At 47.6% G+C, this 21,403-nt stretch overlaps 1 protein-coding gene across 3 annotated transcripts; it reads left to right on the forward strand.

Moving 5' to 3' along the window:
• The first annotated feature begins 637 nt into the window (after positions 1-637).
• Positions 638-20,447, forward strand: LOC308484771 (protein PML-like). 3 transcript variants are annotated; one of them, XM_081019919.1, is made up of 9 exons: positions 638-905; positions 2,692-3,164; positions 4,349-4,923; positions 6,802-6,836; positions 8,529-8,645; positions 10,308-10,572; positions 11,892-11,947; positions 14,116-14,233; positions 19,327-20,447. In XM_081019919.1, exons 1-9 carry the CDS (start codon positions 867-869, stop codon positions 20,064-20,066), a joined length of 2,418 nt encoding a protein of 805 aa, XP_080876045.1. In that variant the 5' UTR covers positions 638-866; the 3' UTR covers positions 20,067-20,447. The 3 variants fall into 3 exon arrangements, with proteins under 3 accessions (XP_080876045.1, XP_080876046.1, XP_080876044.1); XM_081019918.1 differs by having other exon boundaries at positions 640-905; positions 6,799-6,836; XM_081019920.1 differs by lacking the exon at positions 8,529-8,645 and having other exon boundaries at positions 6,799-6,836.
• Positions 20,448-21,403: the final 956 nt, after the last annotated feature.

Genomic DNA, 21,403 nt, shown 5'->3' on the forward strand with positions numbered 1-21,403 from the left:
CTAAGAGAAGATAAATAGAGCAGCTATTTTAGGCAGCTCCCCACTAAATCAAGGAAATAAATACAGTGGTACCTCGGGTTACATACGCTTCAGGTTACAGACTCCAGTAACCCAGAAATAGTACCTCGGGTTAAGAACTGTGCTTCAGGATGAGAACAGAAATCGTGTGGTGGCAGCACAGTGGCAGTGGGAGGCCCCATTAGCTAAAGTGGTACCTCAGGTTAAGAACAGTTTCAGGTTAAGAACGGACCTCCAGAACGAATTATGTTCTTAACCTGAGGTACCACTGTACAAATACAGTGGTACCTCGGGTTACAGGTGCTTCAGGTTACAGACGCTTCAGGTTACAGAGTCCGCTAACCCAGAAATAATACCTCAGGTTAAGAACTTTGCTTCAGGATGAGAACAGAAATCGCAGCAAGAGGCCCCATTAGCTAAAGTGGTGCTTCTGGTTAAGAACAGTTTCAGGTTAAGAACAGACCTCCAGAACGAAATAAGTTCTTAACCTGAGGTACCACTGTACTTAACTAACTGACCAGTCGTGTTGCAGATAGCTCCGTTCTGGTCCTCCCACCAATAAATCCTCGCCCCCCCCCCCCAACACATAGCTGCCAACCTTCCCTTTTTTGCGGAAAATTCCTTGCTGATCCCTTATTTTCGAGGCTGCTGATCCCTTATTTTCAAATCTGAAAGTTGACAGTCATGTCCCAACATAAATTCTGGCTACGCCCACGGGCGCACACAACAATCAGGAAGACCTTCCGTTTCTGTGAAAACGAAAGCTAAGAAGCAGAAGTATCCGGGCAGCCTCCCTTCTCGGTTAAGAGCTCCTCTGGAAGAGGAAAGAGCTTCGTGGGAAGACAAGCATGGCTCAGGCGACCTCAGCATCCCTCTCCGAGAGCCAGGTAGGACCCTGGACTTGTCCTGGGAGGACTCGGCTGAGCTTCAGGGAACAAGGAAACTCTCGGGGGCATTTACAGCCAGGGCATCCTTCGGAAGCTCTTTCCAGATTTGCTCCACTTCCGTGCCGTGACAAGAGATCAGTTTTTAGGGGGTCCAGCTTTTAGGGGGTCCTCAGTGCGCCCACCCCTCCTTTTCAAGCTACTGCAGCCCAGAGGGAGCTGTTTCCCAGCAGGAGACCCCGATGCCCGCCCCCCCCCCCAGCCCTGGCGCTGGTCCTGCAAGTCATAAGCTCTAAAATAGGAACTTGTGTGTATGTTAAAAGTAGAGGAGGGGAGGGTGAAAGCGAAGGAGGGGGGGGGAGATAGAGAATTAAGGACAGGCAGGGGGGAGAAACTCGGTTCAGTAAGGAAACCCAGCCAGATGGACGGGGTATAAATAATACAGTAAGTTGTTGTTGTTTACAGCGAAATCTACCAAGTTAATGTTTTCTGGACAATATTCAAACCAAAACAAAGCTATTCTCTAAAATTTCCAGTTGTCCAAATTTTGCAATGTTTACAGAAATGCATATTTTACCAGTGAAAATGCAATATGCTGGGAGGAATTGCTTGCAAAAACGTGTGCATTAGTCAAGACTGCATCTAAAGATGTGTTTATTCTGAGAAAACTGCAGTAAAGTGCTGGTGAATTTTCACGACAATTCAAAAAAACAAACAAACCCACAAATTCCTGCAAAATGTAGAGAACTGGATTTAAGATGGGGGGAGAAATGAGAAACTGAAGGAAATGAAATTGGCTTCCATCTGTAATACAGGGCGTGGTGGGAGTGAAGAGGGGCCAGAGTCCCTAAGAGGCTCTGAACAGCATCGATATCACAGTCACCAGAGTGGAACCAGCAAATACTCTGTCTTACCCAGGAAAGGGATTTGTCCCCATCTAAAAGTGTTTTGGGAAAAGGCATTTTTCATGTCCGCTGTTAGAGGCAGTAAGACTTTGCATACCAGTCACAGAGGGTTGGGGGAGTTGTGCTCATGTCCTACTTGTGGGTTTTGCAAAGGCATCTGGTCTTCCACCCTGAGAAGAGGATGCTGGGCTAGATGAACCATGGGCCGGATCTTACGTTCTTGTGTGTCCTTGCAAGAATACCTTCATCTAGGTTTGGTCCTTTTCTTAACTCAGCAGGAAGCTGGAAGTTATCAGGAAATGAGTAATTATTAACTCATTCTGCCTCCTTGCAATTGTGTTAGGCAATGCTAAGTACATAGTTTCTGTTATAAATAATAATTAATGGCCTGCCTCAACCCGAAACTGTAAAAAGGAGAGCTCAGGGGGCATATAAGGTGTTGGGACAGCATCTTATCTTATGCCCAGCCATGTGCCTTAGTGCTCTGATACAACTGCTGGCTTGTGTACCTTGTAACCTGATCTGTGTTTGAGCCAGTTGTGCATTTGGCAACCGTGGCAGCTGAGAGGCCAAGAGCCAGGAGAGGCTTCCCTTCTCCAAAGTAGTAGGTAGCCGTGTCCTCTGGCTCAAGAGGATGCAAACCTGCGAGTCAGGAGATTCAGCTGCAAAGTGGGGCTTGTGGGATCTCTGATAGACAATGTAGATTCACCTTTGCTTTCCAAAACATGCAGTTACGGAAAAAATGTCATACAGAAATGTGTAAGCTGGGAGGAATTTGCAGCAAAATGCTGATGATTCCCCCACCCCCCATTTTCCTATCCCTACTTGAAGCTTAATGGGCATCTTCCAAACTATTGCCCCTTATCCTTGTTTTTCCACAACAGGAGATGGGTGAATTACAGTTCCTCTTGTGTGAGAGTTGCCACGGGGAAGTTCAGAGCCCCAAACTGCTGCCATGCCTTCACAACCTGTGCGCCCAGTGCCTCAAAGAAAACCAGCCCAGTGGTCACTGTGCCATATGCAGATCCCCATACTCTCTCCCTGAACTGAAGCCCAACATGCTCTTTGCAAACCTTCAGTCCCAGCTGAGCATCTTCCAGAAGATCAGCCAAGGCCAAGATTTGGCCTGCAGCTGTAGCTCTGAGAGAGAGGCGGTGTTCTGGTGTTCCGAATGTGACTGGCACTTTTGCGACGGCGTGTGTTTCACAAACCACGAGAGAGTCAAGAAGAACAGCCTCCATGAAGTCAGAACACTGAAGAATCTCCAGGGCATGTCGAGCGCAAAGTTCCTTGCAGAGACCAGAAAGCAAAGTGTCATGAACTGTCCCAAAAAAACCCACAATAACGATGCTGCAAGGTAGGTGGTCCGTCAGCGCTTCATTCTCAGTCTGAGATCCAGGGCCGTCTGCGCCGTGGTGCAAAGATCCCTTCGGCACCCCCCCCCCCCATTTCCAGGGATGTTGACCTTTACCCAAGCCTCTGCGGGGATCACTCTCCTCCCGCGAGCCCCCCCCCACTCGCTGGGGCGCCCCTGAGAGGCCGGCGCCCTGGCACGATGCACCACTAAGCCCAATAGGAAAGACGGCTCTGCTGAGCTCTTATTTTGAGTGCCAGGGTTGAGCCCACTGTCCCATCCTCTGCCTGAATGCTTGTGGGTTTCCTCCCATGGGTGTCTGGTTGGCCACTGTGAGAATAAGATGCTGGACTAGATGGGCCATTGGCCTGATCCAGTGGGCTGCCTCCAACGGAATCCAACTTCCTGGATTCAGATGGATCTAAGGATGAGGTTTCCTTCTTGACTGTTTGGTCTAATTTTATTTTATATACAAATACAGCAGCTCAGAAGCATCAGGTTGCATGTATTTATTTAGAGCATTTGTGCCCTGTGGTTGAGCCAGAAAGACTCCCAGAGCAGATTACATACAATCAAAATGAGCCAGTACCGCAGGTCTATGTGAGTGTCTGGGTTCAGTAAACATTCTTTCCCTCTCTGGATGTTTTATGATCAACTCAGTGCATCAATATTGGCAATTGTGACAACTTATCTTTTTAAAAAGGACGCGGGTGGCACTGTGCATTAAACCACAGAGCCTAGGACTTGCCGATCAGAAGGTCGGCGGTTCAAATCCCTGCGACGGGGTGAGCTCCTGTTGTTTGGTCCCAGCTCCTGCCAACCTAGCAGTTCGAAATCACGTCAAAGTGCAAGTAGATAAATAGGTGCCGCTCCGGTGGGAAGGTAAACGGTGTTTCCGTGCGCTGCTCTGGTTCACCAGAAGCGGCTTAGTCATGCTGGCCACATGACCCGGAAGCTGTACGCCGGCTCCCTCAGCCAATAAAGCGAGATGAGCGCCGCAACCCCAGAGTCAGTCACGACTGGACCTATTGGTCAGGGGTCCCTTTACCTTTAGCTTTATCTTTTTAAAAAGAACTAATTTTCGGTGTTACTAGAATTTAAAATAATCATAATGAAAAAACTATTAATAATAATAATAACTATGAGCAGCAGTCCCAATAACAAAGCCAATGGCGTTTGATTTACAGAGTCTATTGCAATGAGTGTAAGCGGCCCATGTGCGTGGTTTGCGCTACGCTGGACAGCAAACACCAGAGCCAGCACTGCGAAATACCGGACGAAATCAAGCGCATGCAAAACGAGCTGCAGAGCATGCAAAGAGAGCTCAAGAAAAGCAACCACAGCGAAACCTACCGCAGCCTCCAGGAGCTGGTGGCAAGCATGGAGAAGACGAGGAACGAGACGAGGGAGCTGATCCAGCAACAGATTGCCAAGATGGTGAAGGTGCTGCAAGAAAAGGAGGCCAAGTTCCTAGCAGAAGTGGAGGACCAGCACCAGCAACAAGTCAAGGATGTAGAGAGGGGGCTCAAGGACGTGGAAGGCCTGGTCAAGAGGATGGCATCCAGCGAGCAGCTGGTGGAGAAGATGCAGCTCTACGCCTCTGATCAGGTGGTCTTGGAGATGCAACCCTACATCAAATGTTCGCTGGAGAAGCTCAGAGATAACCAGCCACCAGCTGTCAATTTCCAGATCCAAGCGAGGGACTTTGCAGAGGTCAAGACCCAGCTCCAGGCTCTGTATGAAAGAGTGACAAAGGCCAGAGGTGAGAGTCTTGAAGAGCAATGACTGGCTGGTGTGACTGGGTAGGAGAGGAAGTGAGCCCAGTGGCAGACCTCCTGCTCTGTGTGTGGAAAGGCCTAGGCCCAGTGGTGGCACCAGGGCAGGACTTCTACACTGGTTCTTTGCCAGAGCAAAGAAATAATCAGAGCCACCTTGTTGGTGTTTCCTCTTACACACCCGCCAGTCAGAAGCTCTCAACATACTGTCATAGCTCATGTGCAGAGAGATTTCAGCTTTCAGAGTATCTAGATTGAATACTTTCTGCAGCTCGTCTCCAGATAGGCAGAACAAAAATATCTGCGCAGCTGCTGCCCACTTTTTTTGTGACAGATTTGCACAGATTGTAAGAGGTCATACTTTTTGTATGTGGCCATCACTGTGACAAACTTTTGAGTGAAGGAGAATTGTTTAGCTGGTAGGCTTCAGGGTGGAAGTCTAGAGACCCCCATCAACAGAATGAGCAGGAGTGGCCCCCAGGACCACAGGTGAAGGAATGCACATGACCCATCTTAAAAAGTGCCGCCCATAAGATCATTAAGCCCAGAGTCTGGACTTAATGGAAAGGTGCATGCTCTAGTTATCTCCCACTTGGACTACTGCAATGCGCTCTACGTGGGGCTAACTTTGAAGGTGACTCAGAAACTGCAATTAATCCAGAATGCGGCAGCTAGACTGGTGACTGGGAGTGGTTGCTGAGACCATATAACACCGGTCCTGAAAGACTTATATTGGCTTCCAGTACGTTTCCGAGCACAATTCAAAGTGTTGGTGCTGACCTTTAAAGCCCTAAACGGCCTCGGTCCAGTATACCTGAAGGAGCGTCTCCACCCCCATCATCCAGCCTGGACACTGAGGTCCAGCGCCAAGGGCCTTCTGGCGGTTCCCTCACTGCAAGAAGTGAGGTTACAGGGAACCAGGCAGAGGGCCTTCTGTGTAGTGGCACCTGCCCTGTGGAACGCCCTCCCAGCAGATGTCAAGGCAATAAACAACTATTTTACTTTTAAAAGACAACTGAAGGCGGCCCTGTTTAGGGAAGTTTTTAATGTCTGATACTGTATTGTTTTTAATATTCGGTTGGAAGCCGCCCAGAGTGGCTGGGGAAACCCAGCCAGATGGGCGGGGTATAAATAATAAATTATTATAATAGTCTAAAATTTCCCTAACTGCACCACTGGCCCTGGTTGAAATCCTGGCATCTTGACACTGCCAGCAAAAGCAGACAACACACAGCTGCACAGACCAGTGGTTCGACTCGGTATATAATTTGTCACCTAATCTTAGGTGACAAACGCGGATGCAATATTTTGCTGATACTTCATCCCTGCCCACAATTTGACAAAAGCTGGATGCCCCCAGGTCAGCTATGCAAAGTCATAAGAAAAGACTGCTGGCCATCTCGTTCTCACCGTCAGCCAACTGGCTGCTCCTTGCAGGAAGCCCCCAGAGCAGTACCCGGGCGCAGGAGTAGCCCTCCCCTCAACCGCAGCTCCCACCTACTGTTGCTCAGAAGCAAGCTGCCTCTTACAGGTTGCGCTGTTGCAAAATGGAGATGGTCCTAAGAAGTGGGAGTCTGTAGGATTTATGATTATATAGAACAATAAGGATGATTGACAGGCAAAAGTTAAAAAGGTCTTTTCATTAATGCTTTCTGGTGCAAGGATGGTCAGTTTTATAGAACAGTAAAGTTTCAAAGTGAAATACATTCCTTAAAGCTTTGTGCACTGAATAGGAAGATGGAAAACTAACAGAGATATGCCAGTAATGGCTGCAGAATTGAAATACTTGGTGATTCTGTCTCTGAATAGGAACAGACCAATTTGCTCCATTTTCTAATTAATAATGCCTCACTCTTTTTCAGAAGCTGTCCCAGGTGGACCAGAAACTGCACCCAACCAGGTGAGAGCTGCTTTTGCATACATTGGGACTGGGGAACAAGTGAGCCTCCAGACGCTAGTGGACTCCAGTTCCCATCAGTCCCAGGCGGCATGGCCAATGGCTAAGGATGATGGGAGTTGTGGCCCTACAAATTCTGGAGGGCTGAAGGTTCCCCCATCTCTGGTGTTCATCATGAACTGGCATCTCCACACTGACAAACTCCAGCTGCATATATAAGGGATCTTTTCAGAGATGCCACTCAGGAGAGAAAAGAGAGAGTTTAAGGGAGAAGCTGACAGTTTAACCACTGGATAGCGAATGGGGTTAGATAGGCAGGGCAAGTTGCTTTCGAATCCTTGAGCGGAAGTGAAATCCTATCAGGGGCTGAGTGGCTTGGAAAATATGCTCATAGAATTAGAATTCTAGAGTTGGAAAGCCCCTGAGGGTCATTGTCATGACTGAGTTGAATAGGATCCAAAATGCAGCAGTCTGATTGGTCCTAGAACAATAGGATTCAGAATGCAGCAGTCTGACTGGTCCTAGAACAATAGGATTAAGAATGCAGCAGTCTGATCGGTCCTAGAACAATAGGATTCAGAATGCAGCAGTCTGATTGGTCCTAGAACAATAGGATCCAGAATGCAGCAGTCTGATTGGTCCTAGAACAATAGGATTCAGAATGCATCAGTCTGAGTGGTCCTAGAATAATAGAATTCAGAATGCAGGAGTCTGATTGGTCCTAGAATAATAGGATTCAGAATGCAGCAGTCTGATTGGTCCTAGAATAATAGGATTCAGAATGCAGCAGTCTGATTGGTCCTAGAATAATAGAATTCAGAATGCAGCAGTCTGATTGGTCCTAGAATAATAGGATCCAAAATGCAGCAGTCTGGTTGGTCCTAGAATAATAGGATCCAAAATGCAGCAGTCTGATTGGTCCTAGAACAATAGGATTCAGAATGCAGCAGTCTGATTGGTCCTAGAACAATAGGACCCAGAATGCAGCAGTCTGATTGGTCCACAGGAACCATCCAATCCAGCTCTAGGTGGAAGTGAATCCACAACCTGATTGGCCTACAGTTGAATCCTGGAGTTAGCCAATCACATGGGGCCCATTGTGTAAATAATGTATATAAAGCAGACATCCTGGGGGAACTTCCATTCCTCCTCACCACTATGAGCTGAATAAAGAGCATGAAATCCGCTCTCAACTCTGAGTATTTTCAGTCATCTAGTCAAAGGCAGCTCACAGATAAAACAGAAACAGCTAAAAACTGGGGAGGGGAACATCCTTAAAAACATTTAAGCATATGTCTATTAAGATATACAGATCTTTGCAATAAAAACACCCCAGCACTACTCCTTTCCTTAAAAACAGGCAGTTCCCAAAAGCCTGTTGGAACAAGAGAGTCTTTGCCTGCCATCAAATTGGGCTGCTTAAAATCCTCTGTAAACGGTGTGTGTCTTGAACTAAGTTTTCGTGCCTCACGGTGGAAACCTTCACAGAGTGTTCAGAACACAATTAGATACACAAGTTGGAGGTGACTCCTCACATTTTGGACCTCTGGGGAGGGAATGAGTCGAGCCTTCACCTTGCTACTGTTTTATTATAAACACTACCACAAATAGCTAACTCCAGAGCATTCATGTGATGATAGGGGGAGTTTTCTCTATTAAAACACTCATAAAACTGTTTGCATTACCCATCCTCAGGGAGGGTCTGAAAAACAGCCTCCCCGCCATCGCCTTAATGCGGTGGCCAGAAAGACAGATGCCAGCGACTCAGATGGCCCCAGCAGCAGCAGCAGCAACGCAAGCACCAGTAATCTGGTAAGTCAGAAAACACAATTCCCTTCCCTCTGTTCCCCTCCCACTGTCCTGCATTCTCTGGTTGTGACGAATGTGGGAAGGGGGCTTCCTTCTAGGGGTGTGTGTGTGTGTGTGTGAGAGAGAGAGAGAGAGAGAGAGGGAGAGGGAGAGGGAGAGAGATTGGAACAGTAAAAATGTGGGGTAATGCTAGGGTTGCCATACGTCTGGAATTTCCTGGTAAAGGTACCCCTGACCGTTAGGTCCAGTCGCAGATGACTCTGGGGTTGTGCGCTCATCTTGCGCTATAGGCTGAGGGAGCCGGTGTTTGTCCGCAGACAGCTTCCGGGTCATGTGGGCAGCATAACAAAGCCACTTCTGGTGAACCAGAGCAGCACACGGAAATGCTGTTTACCTTCCTGCTGGAGCAGTACCTATTTATCTACTTGCACTTGACGTGCTTTCGAACTGTTAGGTGGGCCAGGAGCTGGGACCGAACAATGGGAGCTCATGGGGATTCGAACCACCGACCTTCTGATCTGCAAGCCCTAGGCTCTGTGGTTTAGACCACAGCGCCACCCACGTCCCTGGACATACGCATAATACTGCAGTTGGAAGCAGTTTCCAGGTGGAAATTGCAAAAATGCCAGTCGTATGGCAACCCATGTTGGCAGTGTTGGTTTGGGCAACTTTTCTTTAAATTAGCTTTAAAGCTCAACAACTTCAGGCAACCCCCCCCCCCCGCGCCCCCCCAAAGCTCAATAACTTTTGTGTCTGGATTTTATGGCAACACTATGTGATGTGGAAGAATCTGAGGGCTCATCCATACTTCCCCTGGATTCATATCTCAACCATATTCTGTACTGATTTATTATCCTGGGTCCAATACCTGATTTTGTTAAAATCAGTTAAGATTTTTATTAAAGTTTTGTTGTGATACAATAAGGTATAGAAAAGGAATGTAAATAAAAAACAGAAACAGCTACCCAAAGTAAAAATAGAATACGAAGCCCTCTCTTAAAAGTAGTTCTCTCCCCTGGGAGACCGGCACTTCCCAGTCTCCCATCCAGGGTCCTCCATCAACCATTTTCCACCCCATGAACATGCAGTCCCTGGACCCTAATAAAGACCCCAGATGTAGGACTCGAAAGAAATAATGAAGAAGAGAAAGGGGGGGGGGATAAAAAGAAAGAAGCAGGAAAAAGAAAGGAAAGAGAGGGGGGAGAAAAGAAAAAGAAACAACAAATAAAAATAAAACAGACTTCTGATTTTCCATCTGCCAGTTACATAAAGAAGTTATTTAAGATATGCACTCCATGATAGCATCCATCTTCTCCACTTTCTGTTAAACAACATTTCTTTTAAATTCAAATGTCTCAGAATCATTCATTTCTTTTCCCCACACTTTTTATTAGGGGACAGGTCCCCTTAACATTTCTGACAAAGATGGCCTGCATTGTCTTTAGAGTGGCATTTTCAGTGAGAAATATTTGTGGGCCTAAGTTGAATTCTTCAGAAGAGGAATTTTTTATTAGATGGAAAGCCTGACTTTAACGATTATTTTAACTGCGTAATATTTTTGTTTGTGTGGTTTTGGGTTTTTTTTTGTATCTCACTTTGTAGTGGCTTTTGCTGCACAAAGGAATTAATCAATTAATGGCCATATCATCCTATTCCTACTCCTAGGGCCGCCTCGCGAAGTCGCCAGCAAAGAGGAACTGTGCCTACCTGGAAAGGGCTGTCCAGACCCCTACAAAAGTGGTGAAAATGGAACATGATGAGGATGGTGCCAGATCCAGGCAGCTGCCTAGCAACAGGAGGCTGGAACAAACTTGGACCAGTTCTCAATCTCCAGGATGCTCCCCTTCCACAGGGAGCAGGGACAAGGCAGGAGAAGGCATGGACAGCTCAAAGTGGCCCCCCAGGTCTGACCCAGAGCTGTCTGAGTCAGGTACAGACAGAAGCTGCTGTTTTACTCAGGGATTCTTAAGACCCAGTCACACATTTTTGATATCTTTTTTGAGGGGGGCGGGATACTAATGGCTTCTCATCGTGAGAAGTGAGCTTCTCATTGTGAAATCGACAGCCTAAAGAAGGCTGAATTGTTTAATCCAGGTATTTTTATTTATCTGTGGCATTCATACCCCACCTTTTTCACCAATGAGCTCCGCACCTCCCCATTCTTAGGCTGAGGGGCAGGGACTGGCCTCAAGGTACCCGTTGAGCTTCATGGCTGAGTGGAGACTTGAACCCTGGTCTCTCCCCGGTCATCGTCTGACCAACCACTACACCACGCTAGCTCTCAAATAGTAACATTGGTACGTCGTCAGCAGGATTTGAACCCATGGGGCAAGATCCCAGTGGATTTCTAATCCATCACCTGAACGACTTGGCCACCAAGTGTAAGGAACCTGGTGCACTTCAGATGTCGTTGAACTACAATTCCCACCCGCATCCCTGACCATTGGCCACTCTGGAGGGGTGTGGTCTCCCCACCCCCAGTTTAATCAGTCAGGTCACATAGTGGATTGAAACCTTCTCTATTGATTAAAAAACACCCACAATAAATCAGGTTTTCAAAAATACAGTGGTACCTCAGGTTACAGACGCTTCAGGTTACAGACTCCACTAACCCAGAAATAGTACCTCGGGTTAAGAACTTTGCTTCAGGATGAGAACAGAAATTGTGCGGCGGCAGCGGGAGGCCCCATTAGCTAAAGTGGTACCTCAGGTTAAGAACAGTTTCAGGTTAAGAATGGACCTCTGGAACGAATTAAGTTCTTAACCCGAAGTACCACTGTATATATTTTTAATACAGGTACATACACAAATCTCGGAAGAAGCATTACCTGGTTGAAAGAAAGACAGGAATGCCTCTTTTAAACTGGAGCCAGCTGTGAAAGAAGTGTGCCTCGTCCAAAAATAATAATGTGTTTGTTTGTGTGTACAGTGGTACCTCAGGTTAAGAACTTAATTCGTTCTGGAGGTCCATTATTAACCTGAAACTGTTCATAACCTGAAGCACCACTTTAGCTAATGAGGCCTCCCGCTGCCACCGTGCCGCTGCTGTGCGATTTCTGTTCTCATCCTGAAGCAAAGTTCTTAACCCGAGGTATTATTTCTGGGTTAGCGGAGTCTGTAACCCGAGCTATCACTGTATATTGTAACTTAACATTAGAAAGTGCTTTCTGATATTAAGAGCCACATGGCAGTGGGAAAGGCCAGTGCAAAAGGCTAGCCTTCATTGGATGTCCGGCTTTTCTCTTGCAGGTGATGCTCCTGTGAGCATTTCCTCGGGAGACGAAGTCACCGACGACGAATCTGTGGTGAGTGCAGAGACCCAGGTGCTGCCACGCTGTCGCATGGTGCCCTCCTCACTGCCCCCTGGACAACGGAGTCCCTTGTGAAGGCCGTGGTCTCACAGCACGTTGGTGGCCCTTTTCAACTATACAGAATAATAAAAAAGCAATCCTTTTCTTGCACCTGATTGTGACGTAGGCGCAGCGAAGCAAACCTTCGATGTTCGTAGAATTGCAGAGTTGGAAGGGACCCTGAGGGTCATCTAGTCCAGCCCCCTGCAATGCAGGAATCTCAGCTAAAGTATCCATGACAGATGGCCATCCAACCTCTGCTTAAAAACCTCCAAGGAAGGAGAGTCCACCACCTCCTGAGGGAAATTGTTTCACTGTCAAACAGCTCTCACTGTCAGAAAGTTCTTCCTGATGTTTAACCAGAATATCCCTTCTTGTAACTTGAAGCCATGGATTTGAGTCAGTGCCAGATTTACGTATAAGCTAAACAAGCTATAGCTTAGGGCCCCACTCTCTTGCCCCCCCCAATATACTTCTTCTTAATTGTATTTCACTATTAATATACTTCTACTTAATTGTATTTCAGTTCAACAATTACTTTGATAAAATACCGTACATATTTTGTTGTGTGCAAATGGCTTTAGAAACCTATTAGGTCCATAAATTACCATAGCATATATTCAACACAATAAACAGTGACAATTTGTTGTTGACAAAGGACAGCAGGACCTATAAAGGGCCCCATTACCTTCAGTAGCTTAGGGCCTCATCAACCCTAAATCCGGCCCTGGTTTGAGTCCTACCCTCCAGAGCAGGAGAAAACAAGCTTGTTCTATCCTCCATGTGACAGGCCTTGGAATATTTGAAGATGGCTATCATATCTCCTTTCAGTCTCCTATTTTCCAGGCTAAATATACCCAGCTCCTTCAACCACTCCTCATAAGGCTTGGTTTACAGACCCTCGATCATCTTGGTGGCCCTCCTCTTCACACCTTCCAACTTGTCAACATCCTTCTTAAATTGTGGTGCCCAGAATTGGACATAGTGTTCCAGGTGGGGTCTGACCAAGGCAGAGTAGAGTGGAACTGTTCCTTGCCTTGATCTGGGCACTAGCCTACAATAGCATTCACCTTTTTTGCTGCTGCATCACACTGTTCATTCATGTGAAGCTTGTGGTCTCCTAAGACCCCTGGATCCTTTTCACATGTACTGCTAGTAAGCCAGGTGTCCCCCCATCATATATTTGTGCATCTGGTTCCTCCTGCCTAAGTGTAGAACATTTGTACCCATTGAAATTCATTTTGTAAGTTTTAAGTCCAGGTCTCCAGTCTGTGAAGGCCCTTTTGAATCCAGAGTCTGTCTTCTGCGGCATTGGCTACCCTTCCCAGTTTGCTGTCACCTGCAAGTTTGATGAGCACCCCCTCAATTCCTTCATCCAAGTCATTTATAAAGATGTTTAACAACAATGGGGCCGGGACAGAACCCTGCGGCATCCCATATGTCACTTTTTTCCAGGATGATGAGGAATCATCTTAATGGTCCACTTTGTAAATCAGCCGAAAAGTGATGTTTGAGTACAAAAATCTTACTCGTGACATTTTCACTGCAATTCCTAGGGGTTTGGACCAGATGACCTTTGGGGGCAGGGCCAGATTTATGTACAAGCTAAACAAGCTATAGCTTAGGGCCCCACTCTCTTGGCCCCCCCCCCCAAATATACTTCTTAATTGTATTTCACTGTTAATATACTTCTTAATTGTATTTCAGTTCAACAATTGCTTTGATAAAATACATATTTTGTTATGTGCAAATGGCTTTAGATACCTATTAGGTCCATAAATTACCATATAGCATATATTCAACCCACACAAAAACAGCGACAATTTGTTGTTGACAAAGGACAGCTGGACCTATAAAGGACCCCATTACCTTCACTAGCTGAGGGCCTCATCAAACCTAGATCTGGCCCTGCTTGGGGGTATCTTCCTTCTTGACAGTTCTGTGATTCTGTGAATAAAATCTTGTTAGTCTTTTAAGTTGTCACAATGCTCTTTTTTCTGGGTCGTGGAATCCTCCCCTCCCCAAGGCAGCAGTGCAGTGGTTGTGGCTGGGGGAGGGAGGTGAGTCAGTGGCCCATAATCTCTGAAGTGTCCCCCCCCCCCACTTGTCTGTCTTCTCGCCAGGAATCTAGCTTGCTACAGGACATCAGGAACAGATCACAGAATAGCCAGGAAGAACGCCTGAGGCAGGAGTTTCAGTTGGGGCAAGGGACCATGGTGTTCTTCGACCTGAAACTTCTACGTAAGGGGCTGAGAGCCACTTTTGAAATCAGATACTGCAAAATTATTGCTTGGGAAGAAGGGGTGGGGGAGCAATTCAGTTCAATTTATATTTGAAGGCAAATCCACTTGATTTGCAATTTCCAAAACAATGCATAAACCAAAACCCAGCCATCCTGCAAAGTCTGCGCTTCTGCACAGTCTGAATTTGGCAGTGCAGTTATCCAGTCAAGTCACGCGCACAAAATTGCATATCCCAGGGTAAACTGTGCATAAAAACACACATATATTGCTAAAAAGGATATATAATAATAATAATTTATTATTTGTGCCCCGCCCATCTGGCTGGGTCTCCCCAGCCACTCTGGATGGCTTCCAACAAAGATTAAAAATACATTAAAATGTCACACATTAAAAACTTCCCTAAACACAGCTGCCTTCAGATGTCTTCTAAATGTCAGGTAGTTGTTTATCGCTTTGACATCTGATGGGAGGGCGTTCCACAGGGCGGGCACCACCACTGAGAAAGCTCTCTGCCTGGTTTCCTGGAACCTTACTTCTTGCAGCGAGGGAACCGCCAGAAGGCCCTTGGCGCTGAACCTCAGTGTCTGAGCTGGATGGTGGGGGTGGAGTCGCTTCTTCAGGTATACAGGACTGAGGCCGTTTAGGGCTTTAAAGGTCAGCACCAACACTTTGAATTGTGCTCGGAAACATACTGGGAGCCAATGTAGGTCTTTCAGGACTGGTGTTATATGGTCCCAGTGGCCGCTCCCAGTCACCAGTCTAGCTGCCGCATTCTGGGTTAGTTGTAGTTTCCGGGTCACCTTCAAAGGTAGCCCCACATAGAGTGCATTGCAGTAGACCAAGCAGGAGATAACTAGACCATGCACTACTCTGGCAAGACAGTCTGCGGGCAGGTAGGGTCTCAGCCTGCATACCAGATGGAGCTGGTAAACAGCTGCCCTGGACACAGAATTGACCTGTGCCTCCATGGACAGCTGTGAGTCCAAAATGACTCCCAGGCTGCGCACCTGGTCCTTCAGGGGCACAGTTACCTCATTCAGGACCAGGGAGTTCTCCACACCAGCCTGCCCCCTGTCCCCCAAAAACAATACTTCTGTCTTGTCAGGATTCAACTTCAATCCATTAGCCGCCATCCATCCTCCAACCGCCTCCAGGCACTCACACAGGACCTTCACCGCCTTCACTGGTTCTGATTTGAAAGAGAGGTAGAGCTGGGTATCATCTGCATATTGATGGACACCCAGCCCAAACCCCCTGATGATCTCTCCCAGCAGCTTCATGTAGATGTTAAAAAGTATGGGGGAGAGGACAGAACCCTGAGGCACCCCACAAGTGAGAGCCCGGGGTCTGAACACTCATCCCCCACCACCACTTTTTGGACACGGCCTAGGAGGAAGGAGTAGAACCACTGTATAGCAGTGCCCCCAGCTCCTCTAGACGGTCCAGAAGGATATTATGATCAATTGTATCAAAAGCCGCTACAAGAATGTCTTATATTAGGGAAAACTGGTTTGCAGAAATGTGCAGATTGGGCAAAACTGTGCACACAAATGTGTAGATGAGGAGAGATTTGAACTGAAATATTGGTGGCTTTTCATGAGGAGTTTCTTTTTTAAAAAAACTACAAACTGATGTGGAACTGTGGAGAACCAAACCTAAGACTGGAAAAAGAGAAACAGAGAGAAACCAAAATTGGCATATGTTCCCATCCCTAATTGGGAGTGAAGGGAGAGGCAGGCGTATCAGAAGGGCATCAGGAAAGGGGCTGCTCAGCTGCTGCCCCTGCTCACCAGCAGGGAAGATGCTACCAACTTTTTCTTCTTCCAACATACATTCCAATGAGAGCACAAGCTGGTATCAGATCAGATCAGCCTTCTGTTTTCCAGTGGTGCCTAGCCAGGGGCCACAGGAGAAATCCACAAGTACATGATGATACCAAAAACCCACCTTGACTTGGAGGCTCAGTCAGGGCAAGCAGAATCCTGACAAGACTCAGGTCCTGTGGCAGGTGGCCTGTTCCGGCAGGTGGGTGTGTTTGTCATGCACATACCCTTGAAAGTCTGGGGTGCTCCGACATTGGGAGCCCCTTTCCCCAACTTCGTGGAAAGGGATAGCCTGGCCACCTTGTGGTTAAATTACTGTGATGTTCTTTACGTTGGACTACCCTTGATGATAGTTTGGGGACTACAGCTAGTGCTAAAGTCTTTTTGTAAGGCCCTTTGAGGTTTCCTCCAATCAAGGAGTGTGTAAATTTTACGAAATAGATAAATAATAATATTATAATAATTTATTATTTATACCCCGCCCATCTGGCTGGGTTTCCCCAGCCACTCTGGGCGGCTTCCAACTGAATGTTAAAAAAAATACATTAAAAACTTCCCTAAACAGGGAATCCTGTTGTCCTCAGTTGTCTTTTAAAAGTAAAATAGTTGCTTATTGCCTTGACATCTGCTGGGAGGGCGTTCCACAGGGCAGGTGCCACTACCAAGAAGGCCCTCTGCCTAGTTCCCTGTAACCTCACTTCTTGCAGCAAGGGAACCACCGGAAGGCCCTCTGCGCTTGACCTCAGTGTCCGGGCTGAACGATGGGGGTGGAGACGCTCCTTCAGGTATACAGGACTGAGGCCGTTTAGGGCTTTAAAGGTCAACACCAACACTTTGAATTGTGCTCGGAAAGGTACTGGGAGCCAATGAAGATCTTTCAGGACCGGTGTTATATGGTCTCGGTGGCCACTCCCAGTCATCAGTCTAGCTGCCACATTCTGGATTAGTTGTAGTTTCTGGGTCACCTTCAAAGGTAGCCCCACATAGAGCGCATTGCAGTCTCAGTCACCAATCTACTATAGCTGCCACATTCTGAATTAATAAAGAGGTATAAGGGCGCTTTAAGGGACGCGGGTGGCGCTGTGGGTAAAACCTCAGTGCCTAGGACTTGCCGATCGTAAGGTCGGCGGTTCGAATCACCGCGGCGGGGTGCGCTCCTGTTGCTCAGTCCCAGCGCCTGCCAACCTAGCAGTTCAAAAGCACCCCCGGGTGCAAGTAGATAAATAGGGTCCGCTTACTAGCGTAAAGGTAAACAGCGTTTCCGTGTGCTGCGCTGGCTCGCCAGCTGCAGCTTCGTCACGCTGGCCACGTGACCCGGAAGTGTCTTCGGACGGCGCCGGCTCCCGGCCTCTTAAGCGAGATGAGCACGCAACCCTAGAGTCGGACACGACTGGCCCGTACGGGCAGGGGTACCTTTACCTTTTTATAAGGGCACTTTAAATGCATGGTGGTGATCTGAGCTTACCTACGGTCTTTCCAGCTACAAGGTGTGCTGATGGTCACTAACTTAGGTGGTTTCTAAGGGTGGAGTAGCAAGGGTATTGCAAGGCACTTAAAAGATGCAGGAGCACAGGTTCATGACACAAATGTGCACCCGTTGCTTGGCCTCTGAGCAAACTGGATAACCACAGTGAATATGTTTGTGGGGAAGCGGAAGGAGATCAGGTGCTCACACACACACACACACACACACACACACACACAGTGTTGCCTTCTAAAAATACCCTTAAAGCACGGGGGGAGGAGGTCAGTCTATCAATGGCATATGGCTACCTAGAACGTAAGAGCCTGCTGCATCAGGCCAGTGGCCCATCCAGTCCAGCATCCTGTTCTCACAGTGGCCAACTAGATGCCTGTGGGAAACCTGCAAGCAGAATTTGAGCCCAAGAGCAACTCTCCCCTCCTGCTCTTTCCAGCAGCTGGGATTCAGAAACATCACTGCTTCCAGCAGTAGAGACAGAGCAGAGACATCCTAAAGGTAAAGGGACCCCTGACCATTAGGTCCAGTTGTGGCCGACTCTGGCCGAGGGAGCTGGTGTACAGCTTCCAGGTCATGTGGCCAGCATGACTAAGCTGCTTCTGGCGAACCAGAGCAGCGCACGGAAACGCCGTTTACCTTCCTGCCGGAGTGGTACCTATTTATCTACTTGCACTTTGATGTGCTTTCGAACTGCTAGGTTGGCAGGAGCACGGACCGAGCAACGGGAGCTCACCCCATCACGGGGATCTGAACCGCCGACCTTCTGATCAACAAGCCCTAGGCTCTGTGGTTTAACCCACAGCGCCAGAGGCATCCTGGCTAGTAGCCATTGGCAGCCCCCTCCCCCTCCATGCATTTGTCCAGTTCTCTTTAAAAGCCACTGAAATGGGTGGCCATCCCTGCCTCCTGAGGAAGCAAGTGCCACAGTTTGAATCTGTGCTGTACGAAGGAGGACTTCGTTTCTCTGTCCTGAATCTTTCAGCATTCCACTTCAAAGAGAAAAACAACTACCAAACCTTTAGAAGACATCTGAAGGCAGCCCTGTTTAGGGAAGCTTTTAATGTTTAATAGGTTATTGTATTTTAGTGTTCTGTTGGAAACCGCCCAGAGTGGCTGGGGAAACCCAGCCAGATGGGCGGGGTATAAATAATAAATTATTATTATTATTATTATTATTATTATTATTATTATTATTATCCATGAATTCTAGTGTTATGAGAGAGGGGGAAAGACTTCTCTCTATTCACTTTCTCATGCCATAGTTGGAGGCGCTTTCCCACTGATCCCCAACTCAGCCATGAAGCTTTCTGGATGACTTTGGGTCAGTCACCGCCTCTCAGCCCAACCTACCTCACAGGGTTGTGTGGGATTAAATGAGATGGGGGGAGAACCATGAAGAAAAAAGGTAGGGTATAAATGCAATAAATAAATGATAATAAATAAATCAGCAACCCATTTGGCCTGGCTTCTTGCCTGAAATAACCTGATGGCCCTTGAGTAATATTTATTTACAGTGGTACCTCGGGTTACAAACGCTTCAGGTTACAGACTCTGCTAACTCAGAAATAGTAACTTGGGTTAAGGACTTTGCTTCAGAAAGAGAACAGAAATTGCATGGAGGCAGTGGGAGGCCCCATTACCCAAAGTGGTACCTCAGGTTAAGAACAGTTTCAGGTTAAGAACGGACCTCCGGAATGAATTAAGTTCTTAACCCGAGGTACCACTGTATTTGTGATGCACATGCCTCTGTGGTCAATCTGGACTAACCTCCTCTCACTGCTCTTTCAGCGGGAGATATCCTGCATCTGGTTGCCCTAGCAGAAGAAGCATACTGCTGCTCTGTCATGATCCGGCCGCTGTTGCCTTCCTCTGGCGGAGACGCAAGAAGCAAATTCTCCGAGACTGGGCTGGAGGGGTTCCTCGACTACGTCTGCTCCCTCTCCCTGCCCATTTTGGTGGGGTATGACATCTGGTCTGTGGACCATCTCCCAGCCCTGGTTGACGCCCTGCAAGCTATCAACAAGGAGGAACGATTCAAAGCCTCCATCTTTGGTTTCATCGATGCCTTGCCCCTCATTAAGGAGAAGTTCCCAGAGTTGCCCAGCTACACGCTGAAAAGCCTGGACTACACATATCGCTGGGGCGACCTGAACGACACGCGGGCCGACGACTGCGCCAAGGCCCTGAAGGATTTGTGTACTGTCTTGGAGGTTAACCCTGTGATGGAGAAAAGGACAGTCGTTGCCTACTCCAACATACGGTCCTACGCCTCCCTGCGACCCCTCCTGTCGCAGAAGCTCCTCTCTGAGCCCTCTGCAAAGACCTTGGCACTGCACAATGTGTGTCTTACCATGCTCCAGCACATCTACCAAGAAGACCCAGAAAGGGGGCTGAGCAAGTTGTGCAGGTTCCTGAATCGCCACCGAAAGGACACGGAGGAGAAAATCCAAAAGCTGAGCAAGATTCGCTTCTACTTCCAACAACTGCAGTCGGCAGCTTGGCATCTGCTGCCGGAAGCAACCTCATAGAATCTTAGAGTTGGAAGGGACCCAAGAGTCATCTAGTCCAACCATCTGCAATGCAGGAACCGCACCTGAAGAATCCCTGCCCATCCGACCTCTGCTTAAAAACCACCAAGGAAAGAGAGTCCATCACCTCTCATGGGAGTCTGTTCCACTGCTGAACAGCTCTTATTGTTTTTGCGAATGTTTAGTCGGAATCTCCTTTCTTGTGACTTGAAGCCATTGCCTCGAGTCCGACCCTCCAGAACAGCAGATTCTACAATTCTATGCTTCTACCATGTTAATGAAATAAGTACTAATTTTTTTTACTTTTTTTTTTACTAAAGCACATCTTTATTCTGCAGTTAAACAATTAATATCCACAAGTAAACTATGTTTTTTTCTTCAGGTTTGTACCTAGACAACTATTTGTCAATCAAAATGCAATCAGGGAACCATAATAGAAATACTCAAACTGGCCCAAGCATAAAGAGAAGGGAGGAAAATTAACTCAGTCAACCTGCAACATCGTCCCATGCAGCTGCGTGAGTTGATAAGGGTCAGTCATTATCACCAACCTCTGGGCCATAGCTGTCAACTTTTCCCTTTTCTTGAGAGGAATCCTATTCGGAATAAGGGAATTTACCTTAAAAAAAGGGAAATGTTGACAGCTGTGCTCTGGGGTTGACTCAACTCAGCACTGGAGTTTCATTTGCAAGTCCAGCTGAAACCTTTTGAGTAGAGCCAGTGGCGTAGCGTGGGTTGTCAGCACCCGGGGCAAGGCAAGTAATTTGCGCCCCCTAACCCGTGGATTTGTGCCCCCTAACCCCAACCCCCAGATGTTGCGCCCGGTGCGGCCGGCCCCCCCTGCACCCCCCACGCTACGCCACTGAGTAGAGCTATCTTTGTCCTCTAGGACAGGATTGGGGCCCCTGTGGCCACCCAGATGTAGCTGAACTAAAACTCCCCCCATCCCTGACCACTGGCTACTCTGGGCAGGGTTCATGGGAGTTGAGAGTCCAACAACCTCAGGTCCCCAAACTTTCCTACCCCATCCTAGAAAATGGCTCACAGGGCAATCCTACACGTCTACTCGGAAGTAAGCTCATTGAGTTTAATGGGACTTACTCTCAGGTAAGTGTGTGCAGGATTGGAGCCTAAATGTTGTCTCTCAACATCTGAAGAGCACAACCAGATCGTTTGCCCATTGCTTTGCGATTCCTGATTCCTGGCAGGCAGTAATAGCTGTGGGCTGTCAATGAGAGAATTTCAGGAGGTGCTGATTTTCTCTGCCTTCCAGCCCTACAGTTCGGTAATTCTACCATGCAACAGATCACCCTAATGCAGATATAGCAGCCAACCCA

The sequence above is a fragment of the Podarcis pityusensis genome, assembly GCF_964106645.2.
Source record: "Podarcis pityusensis genome assembly, chromosome: 9".
Taxonomy (NCBI): domain Eukaryota; kingdom Metazoa; phylum Chordata; class Lepidosauria; order Squamata; family Lacertidae; genus Podarcis; species Podarcis pityusensis.